The sequence below is a fragment of the Bicyclus anynana genome, chromosome 22 (genome assembly GCF_947172395.1).
Source record: "Bicyclus anynana chromosome 22, ilBicAnyn1.1, whole genome shotgun sequence".
Classification (NCBI taxonomy): domain Eukaryota; kingdom Metazoa; phylum Arthropoda; class Insecta; order Lepidoptera; family Nymphalidae; genus Bicyclus; species Bicyclus anynana.
The window spans coordinates 6,942,748-6,968,192 of NC_069104.1; the positions used below are offsets into that span (position 1 = coordinate 6,942,748).

The window sequence follows — 25,445 nt, forward strand, 5'->3', positions numbered from 1 at the left end:
AACACAACTGCAACGTTGAAGGTGCATGCCCCGGACCGGATTTGAACCCACACCCTCCGGAATCGGAGGCAGAGGTCATATCCACTGAGCCATCATGGCTCTCTCATGTTACGTCCTTATATGTAATTTATACAATTTTATTTCCATTACGTAATGAAGTTTTTTTACATTTTTTTTTTTTTTTTTTTTATTCTTTACAAGTTAGCCCTTGACTACAATCTCACCTGATGGTAAGTGACGATGCAGTCTAAGATGGAAGCGGGCTAACTTGTTAGGAGGAGGATGAAAATCCACACCCCTTTCGGTTTCTACACGGCATCGTACCGGAACGCTAAAAATGGTAACTACGGCCACGGGCGAAGCCTCCCACCTCTCAAAATCTCAATTTGCCCAGCCGGGGATCGAACCCAGGACCTCCGTTTTGTAAATCCACCGCGCATACCACTGCGCCACGGAGGCCGCCAATTGAGAAAGAATTCAATAAGGAACTTATGCTAACTTATCCTAATGGTGGCTATGGCACAGAAAACATATGTACAAGGCTATGGAATGTAGAAATAAATAAATAAATAAATTGATTGATTGATTGATTGAGAATATGGCTGCATTTCCTCGCTGGACAGCCAGGCTGATCCTTTGCGCACAAAATGAGCCAGCCCTTCTGGCACCAGTTAAGGCAACTATAGCCGCGGTGAAATGATTCGGTGCAATTTTTTTTCACTGCGACTCCAGGGTCCAAGGGTATCCACGGCAAAAGGAACAAATATGTAACTCTCAGTCAGAGAGGCATATCTTTACACCTTTTTCTACTGCGACTGCCGGTCTTGATTCTGTCTCCCTGATATGATACGCTTAATCAATGAATATAATTACATGCACTTATTAATAATAATTATTACATAAAGTTCAATATTAGGACGGTGGGTAAGTGGGTTCACATCCAGTCCTATGTTTTTTTTTAAAACATAGGACTGGATGTATAGTCACAATCAAATAAATTGAAATAATTTCGTTTCATATCATTGTATTTATTGAAATTAAATCTTAAAACAAGACACTTTTTTTTAAAGAGTTATAGAGTCCACCTAACGTGACCATTTTTTTAATAAAGCAAGGACACTCCGCCAAATATCATGTAAAAAAACTGTTTTTGGTATTTTACAAATATTTTTAACGAAGATAGGAAGTGCAAAAATTACATAATTATTTTAACTAAATAAAATAACCAAAAATGCTTCTTAAATTGTCTTTTGCGAAAGCGGAACATTTAGCTCTAGGATTGTCCGCCTATAGCGAGACGTATGGTCACATAGTCAGAAATCTGATGATGTTAGAATATAGCGTTCTTCAGAATCCACTCAAGGTATCTGTCCACGCGTGCATACAGGCCAGGGTGGTTGGGTTCACCGCAGCGAATGCCCCAGGACACGACCCCTACCACCGCCCAGCGACCACTCGACATCTGGTACATCAGTGGACCACCACTGTCACCCTGGAACAAAAAGGTGACCCAATAGCCTTAATACACGTACATCCATCCAAAAAAAAAAAAATAACGAGTATCCAAATCTGCTTTAATAGGATCTTACCAAAATTGGCTAGGCAGGGAGAACAACGAGCAGAGAACGGGGAGTGTTGATCGATCGTCAAGAAATTCCTTAACCCTACATCCTGTAGTCACAAGTTCAGGACTCTGCTCGGAGTTTTTCTCTCTACCACCCGGCACCCGCACGGTGAATCCATGGAATGCTAAGATATTCGTCTTTCGTCTTTCCCTCCTAAACTACGAAGTCGATTCGAAAAATTCTTTCACTAAAAGAAAGCTAGATTATCAGAGAGTACCTAAATTGGCTGTATTTTGTCCTTTGTATTCCTACGGGAATGGGAACTACGTGGGTGAAACCGCAGGATGTAGGCTAGTATAAAATAAAGTAGGTTTAACTTCACACTATTAGACTATAGATTTGAAAGGAAATTGACATAGATGTAGCAAGCAAATTTTTATCTTGATTTTCCAAAGGAAAGGTAGATATAAATTATAAGGAAGCAGTAATTAGAATAATTTTAACTCTAGCCATATGTTTTCTGTGCTCTAGCCAGCATTTTCACCCACCATGGTCGACGATCTACTGTAGAATGATGTTGATTTAAGGCGGGTAAAGATTTTCATTTTAGACATTGCTAGAATTTCATATTGTGCCACATGAAATTCAACTAGCAATTCCACAAAGATATCATCTTGCTGTAATTTTTGTTTTGACGCGAAGGTACGAGTATATTCATGCGGATGGCATCTCGTTTTTTAAATAAATTTTGCAATTCTGGAAATTAGTAATTCCCTCCCTTGAAAAATTGGTAGGTATGTTGTAGTTTCCGCAGTCAGTAACCGAATAGAGTAACCTCAGATTTTAGATTTCTTGACGAGTGTTTACAATTTGCTGAAAGGAGATTGACCATTTTGGGGCCAACGACTTTTCAGAAAAAAAAATCTATTATTTTACATCAAATATAAGTCACCAAAAAATATTTTTTGTTGAAATTGTGTATTTTAGCAGATTCAGAAGTGGATTACAAAAATAAGGAAACCAATGTCGAACAAAGGTTCACAACATTTGTCAGGGCAACTTAATTAACAAATAACAAATCAAACTGTAACCAAAATAAGACCCTTGAATAGCAGAGAATGACCTTGAGTGGAGTCACGCACTTGTGAATGTTGTGTGTTGGGTTAAAGACGCCTTTGACAGTTAACTAACACTCCCCTTTTCCACCCAAGTCACTCTCCCCAGTCTCCACCTATCCCAAGTAACCCATAAAGAATTACACAACAAGAAATGTGGACGGCTCGAACGCCACGAGCATAGCATACTAAAGCCGAAACTACGACGAGCGCGTTATATCGCAAACGATCGATATCCCTCTCTAACTCCCCACCTTTTACGAAAACATCCGTCATATCCGTCTCAGACTACTATTTCCCACAGTATTTTATAATGTAGGTAAGTAACTACTTTCCCATATATCAATAATTCAATAATTATCTATCAAACTGAAATTATATCAGTCTAAAACTGGTATTGTTATTCAATAAATGACAATAATTTGAACATTGTAACGTTTCATGCAACAAATATGGTCTCAGCAATGTATAAAAAATGGAAGCTCTATTTTATAAACATATCTTTTATAATCGTACCTACCTGACAAGCATCTTTTCCTCCTTCTTTTCCACCGGCGCATATAGTTTCATTAAAAACTGAATCAGTGAAGGACTTGATACAGGTATCTCTATTCCATATCGGCACAGCTACCTCCATTAACACTTGGCTGTGTGGACCACCGTACCATTGTGTACCCCAACCTTAAAACGAAATATTGGCAAAGTTTGAATATTGCTCGCTGCTTTTTATAATCATCATCATTATATCGATGGTCGTCCACTGCAGGACATAGACCTTTTGTAGGGACTTCCAAACAAAACGATCTCGAGCCGCCTGCATCCAGCGAATCTCTTAGCGTTTAGCGTTCGCTAGAATTATAAAGATGTTCGTAGCAATATTTGGCTCTATGCTTGGTTCAGCTCGTTGTTCAGTTCGACAAATATAAAAACAGCGAATGCTCGTTGTTCTGTTACAAAAGAATGCTCAAGTCTATCGGCACCTTTATGAAATTTATTTCTCTGACATGCCAAAAATAAAATGTTGCCATGGACATGAGCTATGTAGTAGTGTGCCGTTAGAACTGGCTGATAATGATTAGGTATATATATAAAAGGTATAAAGATAATTTTATCCGTAAGTTTGTTTTAATAATAGTTTAAATCTGTTTACCAATAACGGTAGCCACTTCTTCATCCATGGGCAGTCCACGTGGTGGCAAGCATATTGGCCACACGTATGTATTGAACACGACTGGTCTGTGGAGTTTCAATATGGCGATGTCGTGGTGGTAGGTGGATTTGTCAAACATCTCGTGGCGGCGAATTTCAACGACCCTGAAGTTGTAGGAGCGGGAGTCGTTGCTGCGTCTGAAGTCGTATTCTCCGAGGCGTACGAATAGTTCGTCTGCCTTCCATCTGGTAAAATTTAAAGAGATTAATGAAGAATGGTTTCATCATCGATCCTGAGGTCTATGCGATTCGTCACATAGACCTCATGATCGGCTCTTCAGGGTTAAAATCCTCTAAATAGTGAATGACCTGAGCCCTCATCAAATGTTATTTAGCGATCTTATCAGATAATGTGGTAGTAGAAGTATAGGTCTTCCTAACGGAGGTCGTCTGGGATTTATCGCAAAATTTTTGTTTATTTTATTTCTGCCGCCAAGCAAAAGCTGTCTATCTTAGTGTTATAATTTTAGGCATCTACTTTTACTTGAGAAGTCGAATAATGTAAGGTCAAAATTTTGTTATCATTTTCTTATAGGTATAGTGTCTAGTCATCTTAAGTTTGCTTTATACGATTCAGAAGATAATATTCACCTAATAAGACAGTGAGCAGCGGTGAGCACATGTCTATCTGTGATGAGAGCCCCTCCGCAGTACTGCTCGAAGCCCTCAGGGGTGATGGACGCCATCCAGGGCCACTCTCGAGGATTGGCTGGCTGCGCGCCGGTTATCCTGCCTTGAGCCCGAGTGCTTAAACCACAACCTGCAATTCAAGAGATCTTTTTACGTGAATACGTCGAAACAGAAATCAGGAGATCCGCAGAAGAATATAAGTCACTGACATTGTTCAGTGAGTCGCGAAGCTGAAGCAATGGGCACGGCACATAATTCGACGAGCCGATGGATGTTGGGGTCCCAAGGTCTTGAAATGGCGACACCGCACCGAAAAGCGCAGTGTTTGACCGAGGATATCAAGCTGGTTGCAAGGAGCCGCTGGATTCTGGCCGCAGGCAGGAGGCCTATGTCAAGCAGTAGACGTCCATCGGCTGTTAATGATGGTGATGATGATGTCTTATGAATTGCTTCTATAGTGGAAGGCATTTTGAAAAGACCGTAAGTTAGCCTGGATAACTAAAAGATGAAAGAATTCCTTATTTTTCATCTATACTAATATTATACAGGTAAAGTTTGTGGTGTTGTTGGCGTAATCTCTTGATCTATTAAACCGATTTTGAAATTTCTTCTAGTCATAGACAGCCATGTAATTCAAGAGTGTCTTACGCTAAATTATATCTCCGTATTCGGGAACTGGAACTACTTGGGTGAAACTGCGATGCATCGGCTAGCTAATCTATAAGTAACGCTGAACTGCGAATATACCTGATGTTAAGAATTAGATAAAACAAAGCTGAAGTTTTACCGCCTTATTTTTATAGCGATTCAGAGGATTGCCACGTAGGATTAGTGACTTTAGAAAACTTGTTAAAGATAGAAACTCTTGCATGTCACCGCGGTTCCATGTTTACCCAACTTCGTCAAAATGAGGTTCTTTATTATTAGCATCAGGGAGAGTTCTAGAATGTTGAATTAATTTTCTCAAATATCTACTAAGTCTTTCTGTTTAAACACTTTTTATTGAATCTACCATAAGCAAGTAAGATTAAGGAATTATGGTTTTTGGTCTATCGATATTTTTAATAGGTGTCCTAAAGTTCTTCTGGCGATAGATTTCTGTTAATATTACCTACTAGTAATATTTTACTTTTAAGGTTAACTGAGTGTGTGTAATTGTAAAATTTGAAAGCAAAAAGCATTACAGACATTTTGCTTACTGAACAGCTGACTTCTATTTTTTAATTTTGTAGTACCGTCATTCTTTGGGTTTTTACAAGGTGTTGAAATAAAACAACTGTTCAAAATGAAAAGGATTTAATGGAAATATTTACAGACCTCTGTTCTCAGCGCGATCTATCTTTAGCGAAAGGTCGTTCTCTTCTCTGGGTGCGGTGGCAGGCAGGTCCCCGGCCACAGCGTCAGGGTTTCCTCCACCCATGCCGTCCGGACAGCACACTCCAATAGCTCTATTATTTATTATTTTTATTTATTTATTATTCAACAAAAAACACATTTTAATTAACCATAACCATAGTGCAACACAAACCACAGTTGGTTTTACCGTGCACAGGTATTATTATATAATACAATATTTAGGAACAAAAGTAATTAACAAACAGAAGAGGATAAATACCAAAAATAATCATTATAGGGTAGTTAAATAAAAGTGTGAGTGAACCGGTGCTGCGACGCTACACAGGCTGTCCCAAAAAATAATTCTTAAGTTTCCGCTTATGTACGTTCGTGAGTATATTAGAATCTTTTAGAAGATTCTTTACCGTATCCGGTAAATCGTTAAAGATTGTTGGAACAATATATTCCAGCCTTCTCTTACCATACCCATTTATGAAGTTCGGTACATACAATTTAGATTTTTTTGAACTTCTTAGTTGTTTATTGTATGTTATTTCCTTCAGTTTAGTTTATTAAATAAATTTATTTCATTAATTTCTGCTCTATTATATACATTTATTTCATTAACTGTAGCATCATTATCAGCCTATTTATAGCTCGCTTCCTCCTCTAGGAGCAGGGATATAGCGGGTTAGTTGGCAGCGGATTTGTTTGGGGTAATGTTCAATTTTGTAACAATTGCTGACCTTACGTGGCTAGTTACCACCCTACCGGCAAATAGGTACCGCCAAGCGATTTAGCGCTCCGTTACGATGTCATGTAGATACCAAAGGGGGTGTGGATTTTCATCTTACTCCTATCAAGGTAGCATGCTTTTATCTTATATTGCATCATCACTTACCATCAGGTGAGATTTTAGTCAAGGGCTAACTTGTAATGAATAAAAAAAACTTAAGATTGATTAATCTATAATATAAAAATTAATCCCAAAATGCGTTGGTAAGCGTATAACTCAACAACGCCTGGACCAATTTGGCCAATTCTTTTTTTAAAATGTTCGTTGAAGTTCTAGGATGGTTTTTACGGCGAGAAAAATTAAAAAGACTAAAAAAAAATTATACTCCCATACAAACGATTCGTAATAATTTGAATTTTAATATGTATAGGGTTAGGGGTAGGGTAGGTGTAGGGTAGGAGTAAGGTAGGAGTAGGGTAGGGGTATGGTGGGGATAGGGTAGATAAGGGTATGGAAGAAGTGCACAAAAGTCAAAGTGAAGCTTGACAGGGTCCGCCAGTTGGCAATAATAATGACCGGAACTGACAGTCTGTTATCCCAATCAAAGGTAAAAGTAACACTACCGATTTCCGTTTTGACAATTTTTGAAACTTAAGCTATTGCAAGAAAGCATTGGACTGACGAATCAGCAGCAAATATGCTATAGAGCGAAGATTGCATATTATGTACGTTAAAAGACGTATGCAGAGATGAAAGTTAATATGTGGATAAACGTTAGTGTTACCTTCGTATTCTACGATCTAAGTTATTATATTCAATGGCGTGCATAAGGTTGTTAACGAGGGTAAACACTACACGTAAATACAAAATGAACCAAAATTTCGAAATGAACAATAATGAAAATTCCAAACTTCCTGCTCTAATACAGCTTTGTAATATGTCCTCAAGGTAAACATTGGTTATATTTATATGTATTGTATGGCAGAATTAGGGCAGTTCTTTTCACTGAATTGTGGGTACACTTACGAATGATTGATGATACAGAGATAATCCATGAACTTCATGAAGTCCTTCTTGAAGTCTTCCTGGATGCAGTAGTGGAGATGACGGCAGTGACCACTCGCGCCATTGGGAAGGAGACAAGCCTGGTAAGGAATATTTGGCTGAAAAGAAACAATCATATAAAACACATTGTCAGTTGTACAATTACTAATGTAGGTAGGTACCTACGCGTAACAGTATTGTATTTACAATTTTGAAATAATGGGGATGATGACTAGGTTTGAATATATTGATTTTTATGATGCATTTGGATAAATAAGGTCAATATTAACTAATTTATACATAAAAAGCAAAGATTATCTGGATATTTGCAAAATAAATGAGATTATAAAATTTCAAAATCTATAAAAATCTTTTATCGCAATTAGATGAAAATTCACACAGTTTTGGCTCCTTTACATTAAATGTAACATTTTTTAATATATGAACTATAAACATAAACGCATAAATAACAAAGATATTAGTAATTTTGTTTGAACGCACATACAAATCTAACGATCATTACATTGCCTACGACGTCATTAGTTCGTGCCATTTTGTATGGGGCGTTTTTCGGGGGTCCGCAGCGCCGCAAATCGGACTCTTTAAATCCCTGTAGCTCCGAAAGTAATGATCGCAGATACCCTGTTCATTTTACAAAATTGCTTTACTATTAGCACACTCTTAATTTTATATACAGTTTAAAAAACTGTCATCATACCTATTTAAAGTCAAATGAATGCAATTTCTAAAAACTGTAATCGTTATTTAACTGTAATACTTTGAACTATTAATAAACAACTAATTTCACTGCTTATGTTATTTTGTATACCTACTTTTAAAAAATAAGAAACGGGCCAAATTCGAAACATTGAGGGAAGCAGAAATACTTACATAATAGTCGAATCTAAACATAGGAATATAATATAAGTGACGATATTTTAGCAAACAAAAGTTGTCGTATTTTTTAGGGTTCCGTGCTTAAAAGATGCAATCCAGCAGATGCAAATTAAAAATTTAAATGAATATTAAATATCTACTGACGCCTCTAATTTTTTGATGTTGTGATAAGTCAAAGCATTCCGAAGATACAAATAAGCTTAAGTGGTTTTTCACATTCGCAAGAGAATTAAAGCAATCTTAGCATCTTAAAACTCAAGAAGCAGTGTCAAATGAAACAAGTAAAAGAACTTGTAGCTCAAATCAAGAACAGAACACAACTTCAAACCGTATTCCGTTATGAAGAATTCTAAAAAAAAACTTGTTAGCTATTTATTAGGTGTAAGTGATTTAAACTATAAACTTTTACTCATTTCAAACTATACGGAGCCCTCGGTATACAAATCTGACTCACTTTTTAAGCCTGGCTTTGTTCTTTGTTTTTAAAACTGCGAGATAGATATAATCAATGTAGTTAATTAATAATAAAAACTACGGTTACTATTATGTCTATTCTTGTATTATTATCATAGAACAAAGAAAACGTTAAAGCTGTCGCTTTAGTATATTAATTCCTTAAATCTTATCGTCCGTATAAGTTATTAATTCCGTAAAGTTGGAGGTAGTTACGTTTAATATACTATATTAAAAGTGAAATATTAATTTATAAAACGTTTGATGCTTAAGTCCGACTCACACTTCACCGGTTTTATAGATCTGTCCTTGTTCTATATTATAGTCGTAAAGGGAAGTAGGTATCAAGTAGGTATCGAGTATAAACGTGGGCGCGACTCGGAGGCGCCGCTCTGCGCTCGTCGCTAAATTCGAATGGCCACATAATTGAATTTGTAAACTCTCTCCCATTTGTATGCGACAATCATTCAAATTTCAAAAGTGTTTCGCACAACGATTTAAGTGTGATGAAGCTACAGGCAACACATAACCAACGTTTACGAGCAATAGAGCTTTTACTGCTGTATTTATAAAATCAAAATCAAAATCAAAAATCATTTATTTCAAGTAGGCTCAGTTTACAAGCACTTTTGACACGTCAGTTGACTATTTGTAAAGATTCTACCACCGGTTCGGAAGGCAGGTTCTGCTGAGAAGATACCGGCAAGAAACTCAACAGTTGCTCTTTTGAAAAAGTCATAGTTATATAGTTATTATAGCCCAAGAGCCCATGACAGCCAGACCTTCGTTATTTTATAAAAGTTGAAAGTTTCTCTGTAGATGTCTCCTATACAGGTAAGAACGACCAACGACTATAAAGTTTGGGTTGTGGTTACCTGGGCAGGTAACAGGTAGTAAAGGTGTATAAAATAGTACTTGAAATTCGTTAAAGTATAAAGCTCAATTTTTTAATATGTCCTTCGGGATAACTTTAAAAATCTCGTCATCCATTGCCGGACACTTATGACAGTTGCTACTCCCTGCCAGACACCCCTAAACTTTAATAAATTATAATTATACTTTCGTTATAGTATAAAAGCTAAATTTTATATATGTTACTTGGGGACTTATAAAAAGATGTTACCCCAATAGCCGGACAGTTTTCGTGGTTTTTACATCTTGCCAGACACATCGAAAGTCCACTATAGGTGCGAGTGCGGGGTAACAACTGTTCAAGTAGGTGCGAGTGAGATAGAGCGCATAATACATTGTAATCTTTGGCGCTTAGTCGAGTGCGTTCTTTTACTGTGCACCATCCATAGATGATACATTATATATTGAGATAGATACGCAACTCTCATTTCAGTTAAAAAAGTTATATACCGTGATCACTAGATGGCGCATTCTAATTAGATTTATTGGCTACCCATAGATGGCGTTCTCTCTACGGGTACAATCTATATTTTAGTTGTATGACTATTGCTGTTTGTTTTCCTTAATTCTTATATATTATCAATGAAAAAAATTTAACATAAACATAATATTTACAAAATCACCTATTTCACTAAAAATAGTAATCGACTAAGCATTCGCGCTCGCACCTATAGTGGATTTTCGATGTGTCTGGCAAGATGTAAAAACCACGAAAACTGTCCGGCTATTGAGGTAACATCTTTTTATAAGTCCCCAAGTAACATATATAAAATTTAGCTTTTATACTATAACGAAAGTATAATTATAATTTATTAAAGTTTAGGGGTGTCTGGCAGGGAGTAGCAACTGTCATAAGTGTCCGGCAATGGATGACGAGATTTTTAAAGTTATCCCGAAGGACATATTAAAAAATTGAGCTTTATACTTTAACGAATTTCAAGTACTATTTTATACACCTTTACTACCTGTTACCTGCCCAGGTAACCACAACCCAAACTTTATAGTCGCTGGTCGTTCTTACCTGTATAGGAGACATCTACAGAGAAACTTTCAACTTTTATAAAATAACGAAGGTCTGGCTGTCGTAGGCTCTTGCTCTATTATATAGTTTAGTCATAGTTATATATATAGTTTGGGAAACGTTTCTGTCTTCGGTGTTAATGGCTGTGAAGATTCCTTTATGTTTTTGTAATAAACTGTTTGTTCCCTTCGACGCTATAATTGCCACTCAAAATAAATTAGACTTCAGGTGCCCATATTTTATGTTGCCGTTCTTGTAACTCGTCATCAACCCATATTCGGCTCACTGCTGAGCTCGAGTCTCCTCTCAGAATGAGAGGGGTTAGGCCAATAGTCCACCACGCTGGCCCAATGCGGATTGGCAGACTTCACACACGCAGAGAATTAAGATAATTCTCTGGTATGCAGGTTTCCTCACGATGTTTTCCTTCACCGATAATCTTGTAACTTATTGCTTAATACTTTTACAAGGTGCGCCTGAGTTTACTATTAATCAAATAATTAACTTATGCAATCTCATTAGGCGTGGGATTTTACCAAATGCAAACCGTTTTGTTATCATTATGTATACCTATAATGTTTGTTATGATATCGTCCATTGACAAAAGAAAGTAAGTATTCTTCTTTATCAACCCATATTCGGCTCACTGCTGAGCTCAAGTCTCCTCTCAGAATGAGAGGCGTTAGGCCAACAGTCCACCACGCTGGCCCAATGCGAATTGGCAGACTTTACACACGCAGAGAATTAAGAAAATTCTCTGGTATGCAAGTTTTCTCACGATGTTTCTCCTTCGCCGTTTGAGACACGTGATATTTAATTTCTTAAAATGCACACAACTGAAAAGTTGAAGGTGCATGACCCGGACCGGATTCGAACCCACACCCTCCGGATTCGGTGGCAGAGGTCCAATCCACTGGGCTATCACGGCTCTCATGTAAGTGATTAGTATATAATAATAGCTGTACTTTTTTGCGATTAATAGTCAAGATATACCTAATGAGGAGATCCGCAGAAGAATCAAAGTCACCGACATAGCTCAGCGAGTCACGAAGCTGAAGTAGCAATGGGCGGTACACCTAATTTGAAGAAATGGTGGACGTTGAGACACCAAGGTATTGGAATTGTAACAACCCGTCGGAAGCCGCAGTGTTGGTCGACCCCCCAATTGGACTGACGACATCAAGCGCTAAGTCACACGGAGACGATGGATCCTAGCGGCTCAGGACCGTGGTGTTTGGAAGTCCCTACTAAAAGCCTATGTCGTGCAGTAGACGTCCATCGGCTGATATGATGATGATGATGATTATATTCAAGACTATGTGACGACACTGATTGATTGAAAAAGCAGACAAACAGAAATATACGATGAGATAGAAGACATTCATGTTACTGACCTGGTTTTCATTAAGCTCAACGAATCTTTTAGTCCGCCCGTGACCGATGTGCATTCCTCCAGCTGACACCACTTCTCTCCATTCTGGATCGGTTAATTCCGCTGCGAACAATAATATTTTACTTATTACAACGATGCATACAAGTATACATGTTTAAGTTGATGAATAAACCGATTTCTATTGATTTATTCATCAACTATTGACTAATTTTTTTGCACTTTATTATTATTTTACTTATCTTTGACATACCCTATTTAAACTGACTTTTTATTGACGTAAAGGCATCATTAGAATTTTTGTTTTGCATGGTTTATTCTTTAAAATATTCAATGTACTAATTAATTAATCACTGTACAAATAATTAATATGTGTGAATTGATTATTGTAAAATATAATGTTTTTATTTTTATTTTTATAATGATAATGCAAGCTGTAAGGCGGAATTTAGTGTTTATTTCAATAAGATCTGACTGTAATTTCTGAATTCGCAATAAATAAATTTTGATTTGATTTGATTTGATTTGAAGTTTTAGTCGCATATCGATAAACTCGAGAGAAAGATGTGCATAAATATTTTTATTCTCGAGATGTTTGATTAGTTTTAAATAATGCTTAATTTCACAGAACAGTTTAAACTGAATTGATAGTAGATATAATATTAAAACAAAAAAAATCTAATGTATCTACTTCAAACCATAAATTATTATTATCAACCATTTAAGATTAGTGAGAGAAGAGCATTGGCTTGCACAAGGTTTTAACTATCGAAGGCACTGCATTAGTGCCTTCCTTAAAACAGAAACAGACACAGAATCAAAAATAGAAAAGCAGAAGAAGAAATACTTTATTGCACACAAAAATACAATTATAAATTAAAACAATAAAAAGATAAATTAAACTTAGCATGCAAAGACGGCCTTATTACTAAAAGTAATCTCTACCAGGCAACCCCTGACGAGAGAACTTGCGAAGAAAGAGCTGGAAGGTGCAATTTCTTTTCTGACGCAGTTTTATTTAATGAGATGTCAAGATGTAGGCAGAGTATTTTTGTATTATATAAAGTGGACGCAACAACCAACAAGGCGCGTTTGGAACCCTCGAACTTTAATTCGATTTTTAATTGACGCCACATATATTATTTCACGAGCAAATTCAAATATTAAAATCAAGATTTAATGGAAATGGAAAAAAATGGACTTACTTTTCAAATTCTTTCCTTCACAAATATAAATTGCAAAAATCAAAACAAGTAGACGCCACATGGCTGGTGGTTTTCCTGCTACTAAACGAGTCGCGGGCTTTTAGGACATAGGATGTTGATAACACCGTGATAGTGATGTGGCATAATCCGGAGGATGTCCATTTGATAGGCAAAGCGCAACATTACCTACAGCGAATAAAAAAATAAACCGCTACTTTATAACATACTAGCGTACGCCCGTGACTTCGTTGCGTGGAATTTAGTTTTTCACAATTCCTTTGGGAACCATGGATTTTCCGCGAAAGAAGTAGCCTATGTGTTAATCCATGCTCATCTATGCTATATCTCAATACCATATTTCAGCTAATTCGGTTAAGTAGACGAGGCGTGAAAGTGTAACAAACATTCATATCATTAAAATCATCAGTTTTCGCAAATCTCGGGAAACCATGGATTTTTTCGGGATAAAAAGTAGCCTATGTGTTCATGCAGAGTAAAATCCATTTCCATTCCAAATTTTAGCTAAATTGCTTCAGTAGTAGCGGCGTTAAAGAGTAACAAATATCCATACAAACTTTCGTGTTTATAATATTAGTAGGATAACTATGTATGTAAGAAAATCTTGGAATCCTAATTTGACCCACTTCCCGGTCTTCGATTTGGATGAAATTTTGCACACGCTCTGAGTTCTGATGACAATATATGACTAGCTAAGAAACGTCATTACAAATCTAATATGGCGGCCTCACCAAGATGGCGCGCTGGCTGTTTGAAATCCTCCCGCATGATATGGAAATCAAATGAAAGGGTTTGCTGTCAGGAACGCGAAAAAAATAGTCACGTGACTTAAATCCAATATGGCGGACGTCCAAGATGGCGGACTGGCTAGTTGAAAACCATCCCCATGATATGGATATCAAATGAAAGGGTTTGCTGACAGGAATACGAAAAAAATAGTCACGTGACTTAAATCCAATATGACGGACGTCCAAGATGGCGGACAGGTTATTTAAAATGCAGGCAGGCATTCAAATCTTATGAGTATCAAGCCTGGTTTTTAGTTTTTTAAACTATTCATATTATCATGTGTAAATATTGCTATAGGTAGGTACGATTATACATATTTATCACTAGCATATACCCCGCAGTTTCACCCGCGTAGTTCTCGTTCCCGTGAAAATACGGAGATAAAATATAGCCATCATTCACAAATAACGTGGCTTTCTAATGGTAAAAGATTTTCAAAATCGGTTTAGTAGATCCAGAAATTATCCCCTACAATGCCACAAAAACTCCTTATAATATTAGTATAGATATAGATTTAGTCGTACCAATCAATATTTAATTGAATTCAATCGATAATAAGTTAAATGAAATTGAAAAACCTGTAATTTTCGTATTTAATGGATTTTATGCAGGCGTCAACAAGGTGAACCACTAGGTCCCATACTTTTCAGTCTAGTTTTGTTATTTGCTTAGGTGAGTACAGTCATATTTTTACTTATGTTAACTTATTAAGAGACTGTACCTACCAAAAACAAAGTTTATGAATGATCCATGGTTAACATTTTTGCTGTTTTATAGTATGCTTGTATATGAGCTATAGGGTGGTTAATTAGTTAGTCTCTACCTACGTTATTTAACATTCTACACCGGCGCCTGGTCTGAGAATAAACTAATTCAAAAGCTATGTGCTCAATGGAAATAGTGATAACTTATTTATAAACCAGTCTTTGATTTAAAATGATTGCAGTTGTTCCGAGAATATAACCAACCTGTTTCCAACAAATTCTGACTTGCCTTTACATTAAGGGGCGACCATGAGAAAAGATTATAAAATTCTCATCACGAAAGAGATGGCGACATTTCTAGTGGACCTAGCAAGGAACACATTTTATAAGATCTATCTTCCATAGCTATTTAGGTAGGCACATATTGAGTTAAATAATAAAAATCATTTATTATTGAAATATTACGAATTACGATTGTCCTAGTTATTATGGTAAAAACTGAAAACTTTTTTAGGTTAGGAAAAGGTTAGGTAGGTAGGTACTAGATTAAACGTCGAGGTGCTTGAAATTTAGAATCTTAATTGCTTTTTTGCGAGTTTCTTTAATTATTAGGAAATTCTAATAAGAATAGGTTGATAATAATTGTTTGTTACTTTGGATTTTTCAAGCGATAACTTAAATGAAATAAAAAATTATAATAAAAATATATCTGAATAGGTATATCGTGAAATACAATTAGGCAGGCCCTTAAATGCTGTAATTTATATATAGCTGTATATTCAGTTATTATCTCTATTTACTTGCGTAAGTAGATTTTGACAGACGAAACTGTTCATGTATCCACGATGCATGTAATTATGCATGCGTGTATTTTAATTATGCATACGTGTTCCTATCGTGGGCGATCATCAAAATCCTTGGAATTTAATTACTTACTAAGATAGTTTGTGGTTGATGTCTTCGATATATCTACCTACATATCTACTAGATGTACTTTGTATACAATAGTAGATTTTTATACAAGGGGCTAAAGAGACCCATTATAAACTAGATATTTTTAGGGCAAGAGCCGTAATGCGAGGGCTGCTAAATAGAAACCGAGTTTATATTGGGTTTGGACCCGCGTGTTACACTGTAGGTACCTACTTTTCACTACGATTGCGAGAAAATAAAATAATTCAGTACAGTATACAATGTTAAAATACTATTTGCAGATGCAGCTTGCAACTCAATATAGATTAAATGAAAAAAAATATTATTATTATTATTTTCTATTATTATGTACTCGTTCCCACCTATGATGATTCTATCCCACCTATGAACCCTTATTCGTTTTATAGTAGGCTAGTACTCGTAACACACAAAAAATAAAAAAAAAAAACAAAATTACTTTAGCCCATCTTAAGTCCCCTGAAATGCTTGTTTAGCCCCGCTGTAGAGTAATATGACAGTGTTTTTGAGCAAGAATAGTGCAAAATTGTTTTGTTTCGTACCTAAGATTTCATTGAGAATCTTTTTAGGGGTGCGTTGTTGACTTTGTACAGAAACTTGGGTCATTGTATTTAAATGATAATTAAAGGAGAAGTCCGAAATTGGGCCCACTTTTGAAAAAGTTTGAGAACAATACAGAAAGGAAAAATGCACTAAAAACATTGTATTTTTTACTAGGCCGAAAATAAGCCGATTTCATTATTTTCATACTAGATTATATTAATAGACGGCTATATGTAAACGTCAATGATTTAAGATATGTTTGATATATTTATTATATACGTGTTGTATATTATATACGTTTGACAGTATCTAAAATTATTCTATTTTATTAGTTTAATATCATTGTCAAACTGCTACTAATTGACATTTCTATAAGAAAACAGCTGTTTTCTTATAGAAATGTCAATAAGTGTCAAATTAATATAGCTAGCTTTTCCCCTTTTTATTAATTTTGTTTTCTAATCTGAGCTTTATCTACTAAACTGCTATATCATGTTCTGTTTTTACACGCTTTATATTAGCTGCTCTTGTAACTATGTATATAGGAAAATCTTGAAATCTTAATATGACCCACTTTTCAGACTATGATTAGGATGAAATTTTGCACACGCTCTGAGTTTTGATAACAATACATGACTAGCTTAGAAACGTCATTACAAATCCAATATGGCGGCCTTCCCATTCACTTTAACTATGTAGAAAAGAAAAATCTTGGAATTCTAATTTGAACCACTTCCAGGTCTTCGTGTAAGATGAAATTTTGCACACGCTCTGAGTTTTGATGACAAAACATGACAGACAGACATGACAGATGACAGCTAAGAAACGTCATTACAAATCCAATTTAGCGGCTACCCCAAGATGGCGGACTGGTTGTTTGAAATCCACCCCTACGATATGGATATCAAATGAAAGGTTTTGCTGTCAGGAATACGAAAAAAATAGTCACGTGACTCAAATTCAATATTTGTTTATTTTAAGTGTGTGCTAAAAACGTGTTTTTTAGTTTTTTAAACTATATAAAGTTATTTATTCAATAAGTGTAAAATGTCTCTATAACTACCTACCTTCATAATTTTGGGCAATGTGCGTGTCGAAATATTACATTGCCTTACCTAAGGGCAATTGTTTACGGCTTGGGTACTGCATTATTTGAATATCTTAAACGCCCATTCAAATACTTGCATGTTTTGGTCGTCACCTGCCACTCAAATATGACTTCTAACTACAATATATTATAGCTTAAATTACTATGTAATGTTTTGTCAACGGATCTTTAATTGTACTCTGTAGTGTTCACTTAATAACAGACTGAGAATAAACTCGGTCGACATACTTATTAAGGACGCCAAATTCTATAAATAGACCATAAGGTGCCTCAGTGCTCAGTTTCATTACAATTACAAGGCTATTTTATTTACATTCTATTCGGTTCCGTAGGTCATCTGGAAACACGCACTGTTTGAAGACTATCTTCATGCACTGAGGGATTTTTTTTCCATGTAGATAAAAAACTCTTGTTTACAAATATTTATTCGTAGATGTCTCAAATTAAATTAAAAGAAAAATATTACCTACCTCGTCATAAAAACCCATTTATGCCACGAATTTTCTTTCAGAATTCACCACGCTGGCCCAATGCGGATTGGCAGACTTCACACACGTAAAAAATTAAGTAAATTCTCAAGTAAGCAGGTTTTTCCTTCACCGTTTGAGACACGTGATATTTAATTTCGTTAAAACACTGAAAAGTTGGATGTGCATGCCCCGATTTCGGATTCGAGCCTCCCAATCGAAGGCAGAGGTCATAGGGCTCTTGCATTTACCTACCTACCAGGGGTGATGTTTCCTAACAACCCAATTCCTATCAGGTTACCTTTTAAAAATCCACGAGTTATAATTACGTAATGCTAAATTTAACGTGCTCAGTCAAAAACACCTTAGTCTAAAAAACCACATGAACGGGTTACCCGCGAGAAAGTTTCAGTCTTCGCTACTGCTACCTACCTAGGGTTTCTCTCCATCTATGCGAAGAGTAACTGTCTAAAAAAACAGTCAATCCAATACAAACGCAATGAATCATATGTTATGTAAGAAGCTTTGCAGCTATTATCTTCTTATAATATTTCAATAGTAATAAGATTTTATTATGATAGCCCACAGCAGCAGTTGGCACGAGTGGGAGTTATTTGTACAAATGTTAAAGATAATGGGAAATATTCTCATAACAAGCAGCCATTAGATACTCGCTACAGCTTGCAAGAGTCGTTGTTATTAAATTCCTTCATTGCGTAACTTGTACGCTCTCATCGCCAATAATGTAACAAAAAACATTGAAATAGAAAACATGTTACTATCATTATTATCATCGTCATCATCATCATCATTATCAGCATTTTTATGACACAAAGCTGGCCTATTCACTAATTTGGTCTTTATTAACAAACTATTGAAATAGACATCAAATCAACTGAGTAATTTCTACCTACTGTATGATATCCACGAAGGGTCGTTGCCCAATTTCGTATATGTCAACTAACATACGTTAAAGTTAGTGAATTAGCTGGCATGGCCAGACCTCTCTAATAGGATTTGGAGTTTAGACTACGCTGCTCCAATGTGGAATGGCGGACATGTAATCTATACTAATATTATAAAGCGGAAATATTTGATTGTTTGTTTGTTGGTTTGCATTGAATGGACTCTGAAACTACTAGAACTATTTAAAATAAAATTCGCTGTTTGGAAGCTACACTATCCCCGAGTACTTTAGGCTATATTTTATCAACTTTTTCCTACGGGAACGGGAACTACGCGGGAGAAACCGCGTGGCATCTGCTAGTGAAACATAATCAGAATTCGGATCTTAATGGAGCGAAATTTTGATGGTATCTGAGGTACCTGTTAAAATTGCTTATGTATTAATACTAATTTAATTTTGTATTCTGTTACTCATCCTTAATCACCGCAACTAGATTTTTGAAAATTTTATTTAAAGTACAGACTCAATTTCTAGTCTCTTACTATATATAGTAGATCTATGTATATGATACCTAGGCTAGATGTAGAGCATATTGGATTTTAGTAAAATCGAAATTCGTTCAAACGCAATCTCTATGCAAATATCAAGTGGATTGTGTACACTGTACAGAATGCAGGTAGATTGTGTAGCAATTAAAATACTGGTCACATTATAATGCCAGTTAGGGCGCCGGCGCGGGCGGAGCCTAGGGCTTGCCTAATGACTGATTTGTGCTGCCTTTGAACTAGTGGACGTTTGAGCAAGCAAGTTGCTAGGCAAATTATCTCCAGCTTCAGCAGTTTTTCTTTGTATAAAGTATCTCATTACTTATACGCTAGCATGGAAAAGTCTACTTTAAAAAAAAATGATTTGTTTTTAAAAAGAACTTTCAAAAAATGCCGATTTGTGTTAAGAAACGGTGTAAAAAGTTGAAAAGATGTAAAAACGTAAACGATGGAGTTTCATTTGCAAGTATTTCTGAACTTCTTAGATCAAATTGTTTATAACAATATCAAGGATTTAATCTTTAGTCTATTACATTGATCAAGTAATCGTATATTCTGTCTATGTGTTTGCGATTTAAATGTTTGTTGTTTATTCTACATACAATGTACTTTTTGTTGTTAAATATTTTTGTTGACGAATTTAGGTGCGATACAAATCCGTAGCTATATTAATCTATGTTGTGAACACATCAAGTAACTTACCTAAGTATACTATACAAGTAATTATATTGTGTTGTAGCTTTAGTTTGAAGGCAATCATATTTGCCTGTCCAAACGAAGCTAGAACTTTATAAAATGGTAATTGCTGTCACATGTTTATTAGCGTCTATCTATCTATTAATTAAATAAACCGTGTGTTAAATGATCCCTTATCAATCATTACTACAAGCAATTAATGACCTTTTCTTAATTAATGTGTAGACTTCTTGTAATCTAGAAGCTAATACGTAGTGTCAAGTCATAAATGTGTGTTTAATTAAATAATAAATAATACTCAGTTGGTCCAGCAGTTAGCGAGCTTCAGATGACGAGGTTCTGGGTTTGAGTCGGGCTTTGAGATTTTCTTTTTTCTAAGAAATTTTCAGTTAATATTCTCAGCCTAGTTTTACACCCTTTGCCTTCGAGAGCATGCTAAGCCGTCGGTCACGGTTATTATCGTTATCATATTGGTGCATGAATAAGGAAGCAATGCTGTTAAAATAGGGTTGTAATGATGATGATTATGATGATGATGGAATGTGCACTAATCTTCTTACAATTTCTGGTAAAGGGTTTTATTTTGCAACTTTGGAAACCCCGCAAACCCCGTTAGGTTTTCGAAACGCACATTTTTTTGCTATTGACTGATGCACCTTACACATTATCTGTCATGTTGGTTGAGTAACTGATATATATTTGTTTAATTTTTTATAAACGTTGGAACGAGGAAGATATAAAGGTAACAGCGTTAGCTTTTAGCGATCTATGTTCTGTGGAACGAGCTATGTTCGAAGTGTCTCTGCGTGATCGAATCGAAATGAGGAGATTCGCTCAAGAACCGATGTCACCGATATAGCTCAACGAGTCGCGAAGCTGAAGTGGCAGTGGGCGGGGCATACAGTTCGAAGAGCTGATGGACGTTGGGGTCCCAAGGTCCATCAACAATGGCAATCGTGCACAAGAGAGCACAGTGTTGGTCGACCCCTCATCAGGTGGACTGACGACATCAAGAAAGTCGCTGGGATTCGCTAGATGCAAGTGGCTCAGGATCCGTGATGTTTGGAAGTCCCTATACCGTCCAAACGTCACCTTAATGGTTCCACGGAAGATCAGCGCGGTGTCCTCACGGACACTGCAATATGCTGAGTGGAGACCCTTTTAGGATCACATCATGCAATTGCAATGTACTTTAATTATTGTTTTTTTTCTCCCTTTCCTTTGTTTGATGTGTATTCTGAATAAACTTTTTTTTCTTTCTTTCTTGCCTATACGAAAAGCCCTTTTTTTCCTTATACAAAAGGCCTGCAGTGGATGTCCATCGGCGGATATGATGATATCATGACGAGGCACATCCACCAATATTGAGTGTCCAAAGTCATCTCTTCGGTTCCCTATCTATATGGGAGAATTAAAAACCCAAGCGTTTTGTAGTAGTCCATCGTCCTAAAATCAAGTCGCTCTAGATCGGTAAAGATCTTAGAGTCACGTAACACTCAACTTATTAATAAATTCCAATAGATTAGCGATAATGATGGAATAAAATAGTTTTCGTGAGCAACAAGTGCCCGTCCTTCGGAACAGTAGGTTACAAGTTGTACGCAGTGAAGGGAGCGCGTAGGCCGCTGCGATTGCATTCAGCAGTTCAATTGCAATAGCTAAACATCGAGCTTCACGGATACGATAAGACATTACTATGAAGTACTTCTCCCGAAAAGGGAGACGTCGTAAAGGGTGGCATTGGCATCCCTACGTGGTTGATCCTGCCACCTACAATGGTTCAGTATTTTCACGCACTAAACACCTTCAAGGGTATAAATAGGCACTTGCTTGAAAGTCAGCGACTAATGTATAAAGATGTAAATTGATACATATTTACTTCAGTGGTCATGTAGTTTTGTGGAGCAGTCGGTTGACAGATAGCTTGCATAGTTCTAGATGACGCAAACTGACATATTCTCACTTCACTGGTGATGTAGTTTATGGAGCCAATAGTTTATAAAAATAGTTCTAAAAGTCGTAAAATTGAAATTGCTACAGCGTATAGTGAAATTCGAACGAACACCAGCCAGTATTAATTTTTTACTTTATCATGTAGTTTTGCGGAGGAAACGGTTGGTCCCTTACACTGCTATAGTGTACACAGTTAAAGACGTGAATTGATATATTTTTACTTCAGTGGTCGTTGCTTGACAGAAGACTTGTATAAAGACGTTTGTTATATTTTAGCACAGTGGTCAGGTAGTTTTACAAAGTGATTGACAAACGGTTTGTATATCTTCTGCCCTGTACAGCGACGGGTCATGCTCATTGGCTAACTGATGGCTGCTGATATATTAAAGTTATACCAGGAACATTCGTCAATCGTAATTGAATATTGGTGTGCAATAACTTTAGGGATAATAAGTATTTAATAAATTGCAATTAGTTTGAAAGCCGTACCGTGTACGGAATACCAATGTATTAGAACTGAAGTCTTTTAGACATTTCTTGCCAAGACAGCAAATCGATCTGTTGAGGTAATTAAGGTAAGTAATTATTAGGTCGTAAGTACGAGTATTAGGACGTGCATGTATATTTATATTTAATCAACGACGATTAATTATAACTGATACCTGTAAAGTAAAATATTGCGTTGCCAGCAGTGGCGTGCACAAGGTGTTTGACTAGGATATGCACTATGTAAATATGTACAATTTGTAAAAAATGGAAAATTCCTTTTCTAATGCAGGTTCGTAATGAATACTCAGGGTAGGAACAGCATTTTTGCATTTTTGCATGTGTGAAGTGCACGCTACTGGTTGCCAGGTTCTAAATATAGGTGTAAATCCTCATGGGCCTGTTTAGTATATTACAACTGAACAGTGCGAACCATAGCAATATCTTTGGGTCAGCTCTAATACAAGATCATTAGAGATGGACGCAGATTTAGCAATCTGACTTATATCTACAAGATTGTTGTAGGACATAAATTATTTCAGTGTTGGAGAGAAAGAATCTAAATAAATATTACTCGTAGGATCTGGGTTCTTAATAGATTTACTTTACTTTTTTCCACAACATTTATTTAAGTATACGAATGTCTGTACATATGCTTGTATTGAATATTTTTTTTACCTAGAACATGCCATTCTTGACTTGAGGATACAATTATAGTCCCTGACCCTTGGATTATTTTAGGGAATATGTAACAAATAGTAGAAAATAAAGAGAAATTGTGTGCTTCCAAAACTGTAATGACAAAACTTTAAAAGCTTATCAAAAATCATTTAATAACATTTTCAAACAATGGAATGGATGGCTCATAAGGAAATGTAGTTCATCACGTTTGCAAAATACGAACACGAGGTCCAATCACGGTCTGACCACGCCCGTGACCTTACTTGATCCCTAAACCTTAGACCTTAGTATCCACACAATCTAGATTTACTCAGGCAATGCATTGGATTTCATACTAACATACGAGTATGAAGGGAAAATAATGATTCTCTGGAGCATTTCAATCAATTGCATCTATGGGTTAGGACTACTACGACCTACTAGCGTTTGCTTGAGGTTTATACAATTTTGACGGCCTCCGTGGCGCAGTGGTATGCGCGGTGGATTTACAAGACGGAGGTCCTGGGTTCAATCCGCGGCTAGGCAGATTGAGATTTTCTTAATTTGTCCAGGTCTGGCTGGTGGGAGGCTTCGGCCGTGGCTAGTTACCACCCTACCGGCAAAGACGTACCGCCAAGCGATTTAGCGTTCCGGTACGATGCCGTGTAGAAACCGAAAGGGGTGGGGATTTTCATCCTCCTCCTAACAAGTTAGCCCGCTTCCATCTTAGACTGCATCATCACTTACCATGAGGTGAGATTGTAGTCAAGGGTTAACTTGTAAAGAATAAAAAAAAAAAATCTCTTATATTCCAATCCATACTATTATAATCTCTACAAAATTATTCGTCTTTCCGATAGTCTAAGTTTGTTTAAAATAAAGGTTGTAATTACAGTTTAAAAAAAACAACCCTGTAAATCAGTTCAAAGTTGAGAAACAGTAAACAGTAAGCTGTGCGTGTAAATGCTACACGTAATAGGCATAGTTCGAAGAGCTGATGGATGTTGGGGTCCCAAGGTGCTGGAATGACCTCGCTCCGGAAAGCGCAGTGTTGGTCGACCCCCCACTAGGTGGACCGAGGATATCAAGCGGGTTGCAGAGAGCCACTGGATGCTGGCGGCTCGAGACCGTTGTGCTTGGAAGTCCATGCAAGAGGACGTCCAGCAGAGGACGTCTATCGGCTGACAATGATAATAATGATGAAATTGATGAATTTACCTATGTATAGATTATTAATGTTTCTTGTTGTCATTGTTGGTATATCAATAAATAAATAAATAAAAATAAAAATGAAGTTAGCTAAATTCAATATAGATACATCTATACTATAGATTTTCATCAAATTTAATCGGATCAAACTGGATAAAGATATGGACGGAGAAAATGAAGTTTAGAAAAATAAATTAAAAAATGAAACAAAGGTTTATCCTTTGTTTCATTTTTTAATTTAAAAATGCAAATTATTTGAAAAGTTAACTTATTTCTAAGTAGGTATACTAACAGGAAAATTGGTTCATAGGTTTATCTGCGAAAATGTACCAGATACTACTTTCACATTTGTAACATTGAAGTCCGGATAGATAAATCTATATGTATTTACAAGAACTATATTTTACGGTGAACACGAAAAGACATATTTTCTATAGAAAGCCGAACATACACGCCTATTCTATAGTACCGTACCAAGTATGGCGCTAGTTCGTAGCGGTAAGCGATGTTTTGCTTCACCATTAGTGTCGTTAGCGTCCCATCATTATCACTCATCATTCAGTTCATAGCCTTGATTATAACACTATCTTTTTTCCACTTATAAGGAAATACGTTTGCGTGAGAAGAGCAAAAAATTATGTACAGTTTTTTTTTATTTATAGACCAGGTTTCACGTGTTTTGTGTGTTGACTTGCTAGTAAGATGTTTGGAATCGTATTTAGCTTTTAACCCGACTATCACCATGACTATTCACCTGTTAAAAACATTACCCTCCTTCTGAGGCAGTCGAGTAAAATAGAAGTATGAAAGGAGGCTTCATTCTAGAGGACATAATTTAAAACTGAGTTTTATTAATGAAATACGAACAACGGTTGATTCATTGAACGGCTACATATA

General features: G+C 36.3%; 1 protein-coding gene across 1 annotated transcript; it reads right to left on the reverse strand.

The window, feature by feature from the left end:
• Window positions 1–1,007: 1,007 nt before the first annotated feature.
• LOC112050673 (venom protease) lies at window positions 1,008–13,648 on the reverse strand. Its single transcript, XM_024088984.2, has 8 exons — window positions 13,513–13,648; window positions 12,312–12,412; window positions 7,617–7,753; window positions 5,837–5,967; window positions 4,481–4,649; window positions 3,831–4,075; window positions 3,201–3,361; window positions 1,008–1,492 (listed from the first exon to the last, which is right to left on the reverse strand). The coding sequence occupies exons 1-8, from the start codon at window positions 13,571–13,573 to the stop codon at window positions 1,331–1,333; spliced, it is 1,167 nt and encodes a 388-aa protein (XP_023944752.2). The 5' UTR covers window positions 13,574–13,648; the 3' UTR covers window positions 1,008–1,330.
• Between the last annotated feature and the right edge of the window lie 11,797 nt (window positions 13,649–25,445).

Coding starts and splice junctions, on each gene's coding strand:
- LOC112050673 (XM_024088984.2), bottom strand. CDS start 13,573: ATGTGGCGTCTACTTGTTTTGATTTTTGCAATTTATATTTGTGAAGGA. Junction 5,968..7,616: donor CTCTGTATCATCAATCATTC/GTAAGTGTACCC, acceptor AATAAATAATAG/AGCTATTGGAGTGTGCTGTC. Junction 4,076..4,480: donor GCTGCTCACTGTCTTATTAG/GTGAATATTATC, acceptor AAATTTTACCAG/ATGGAAGGCAGACGAACTAT.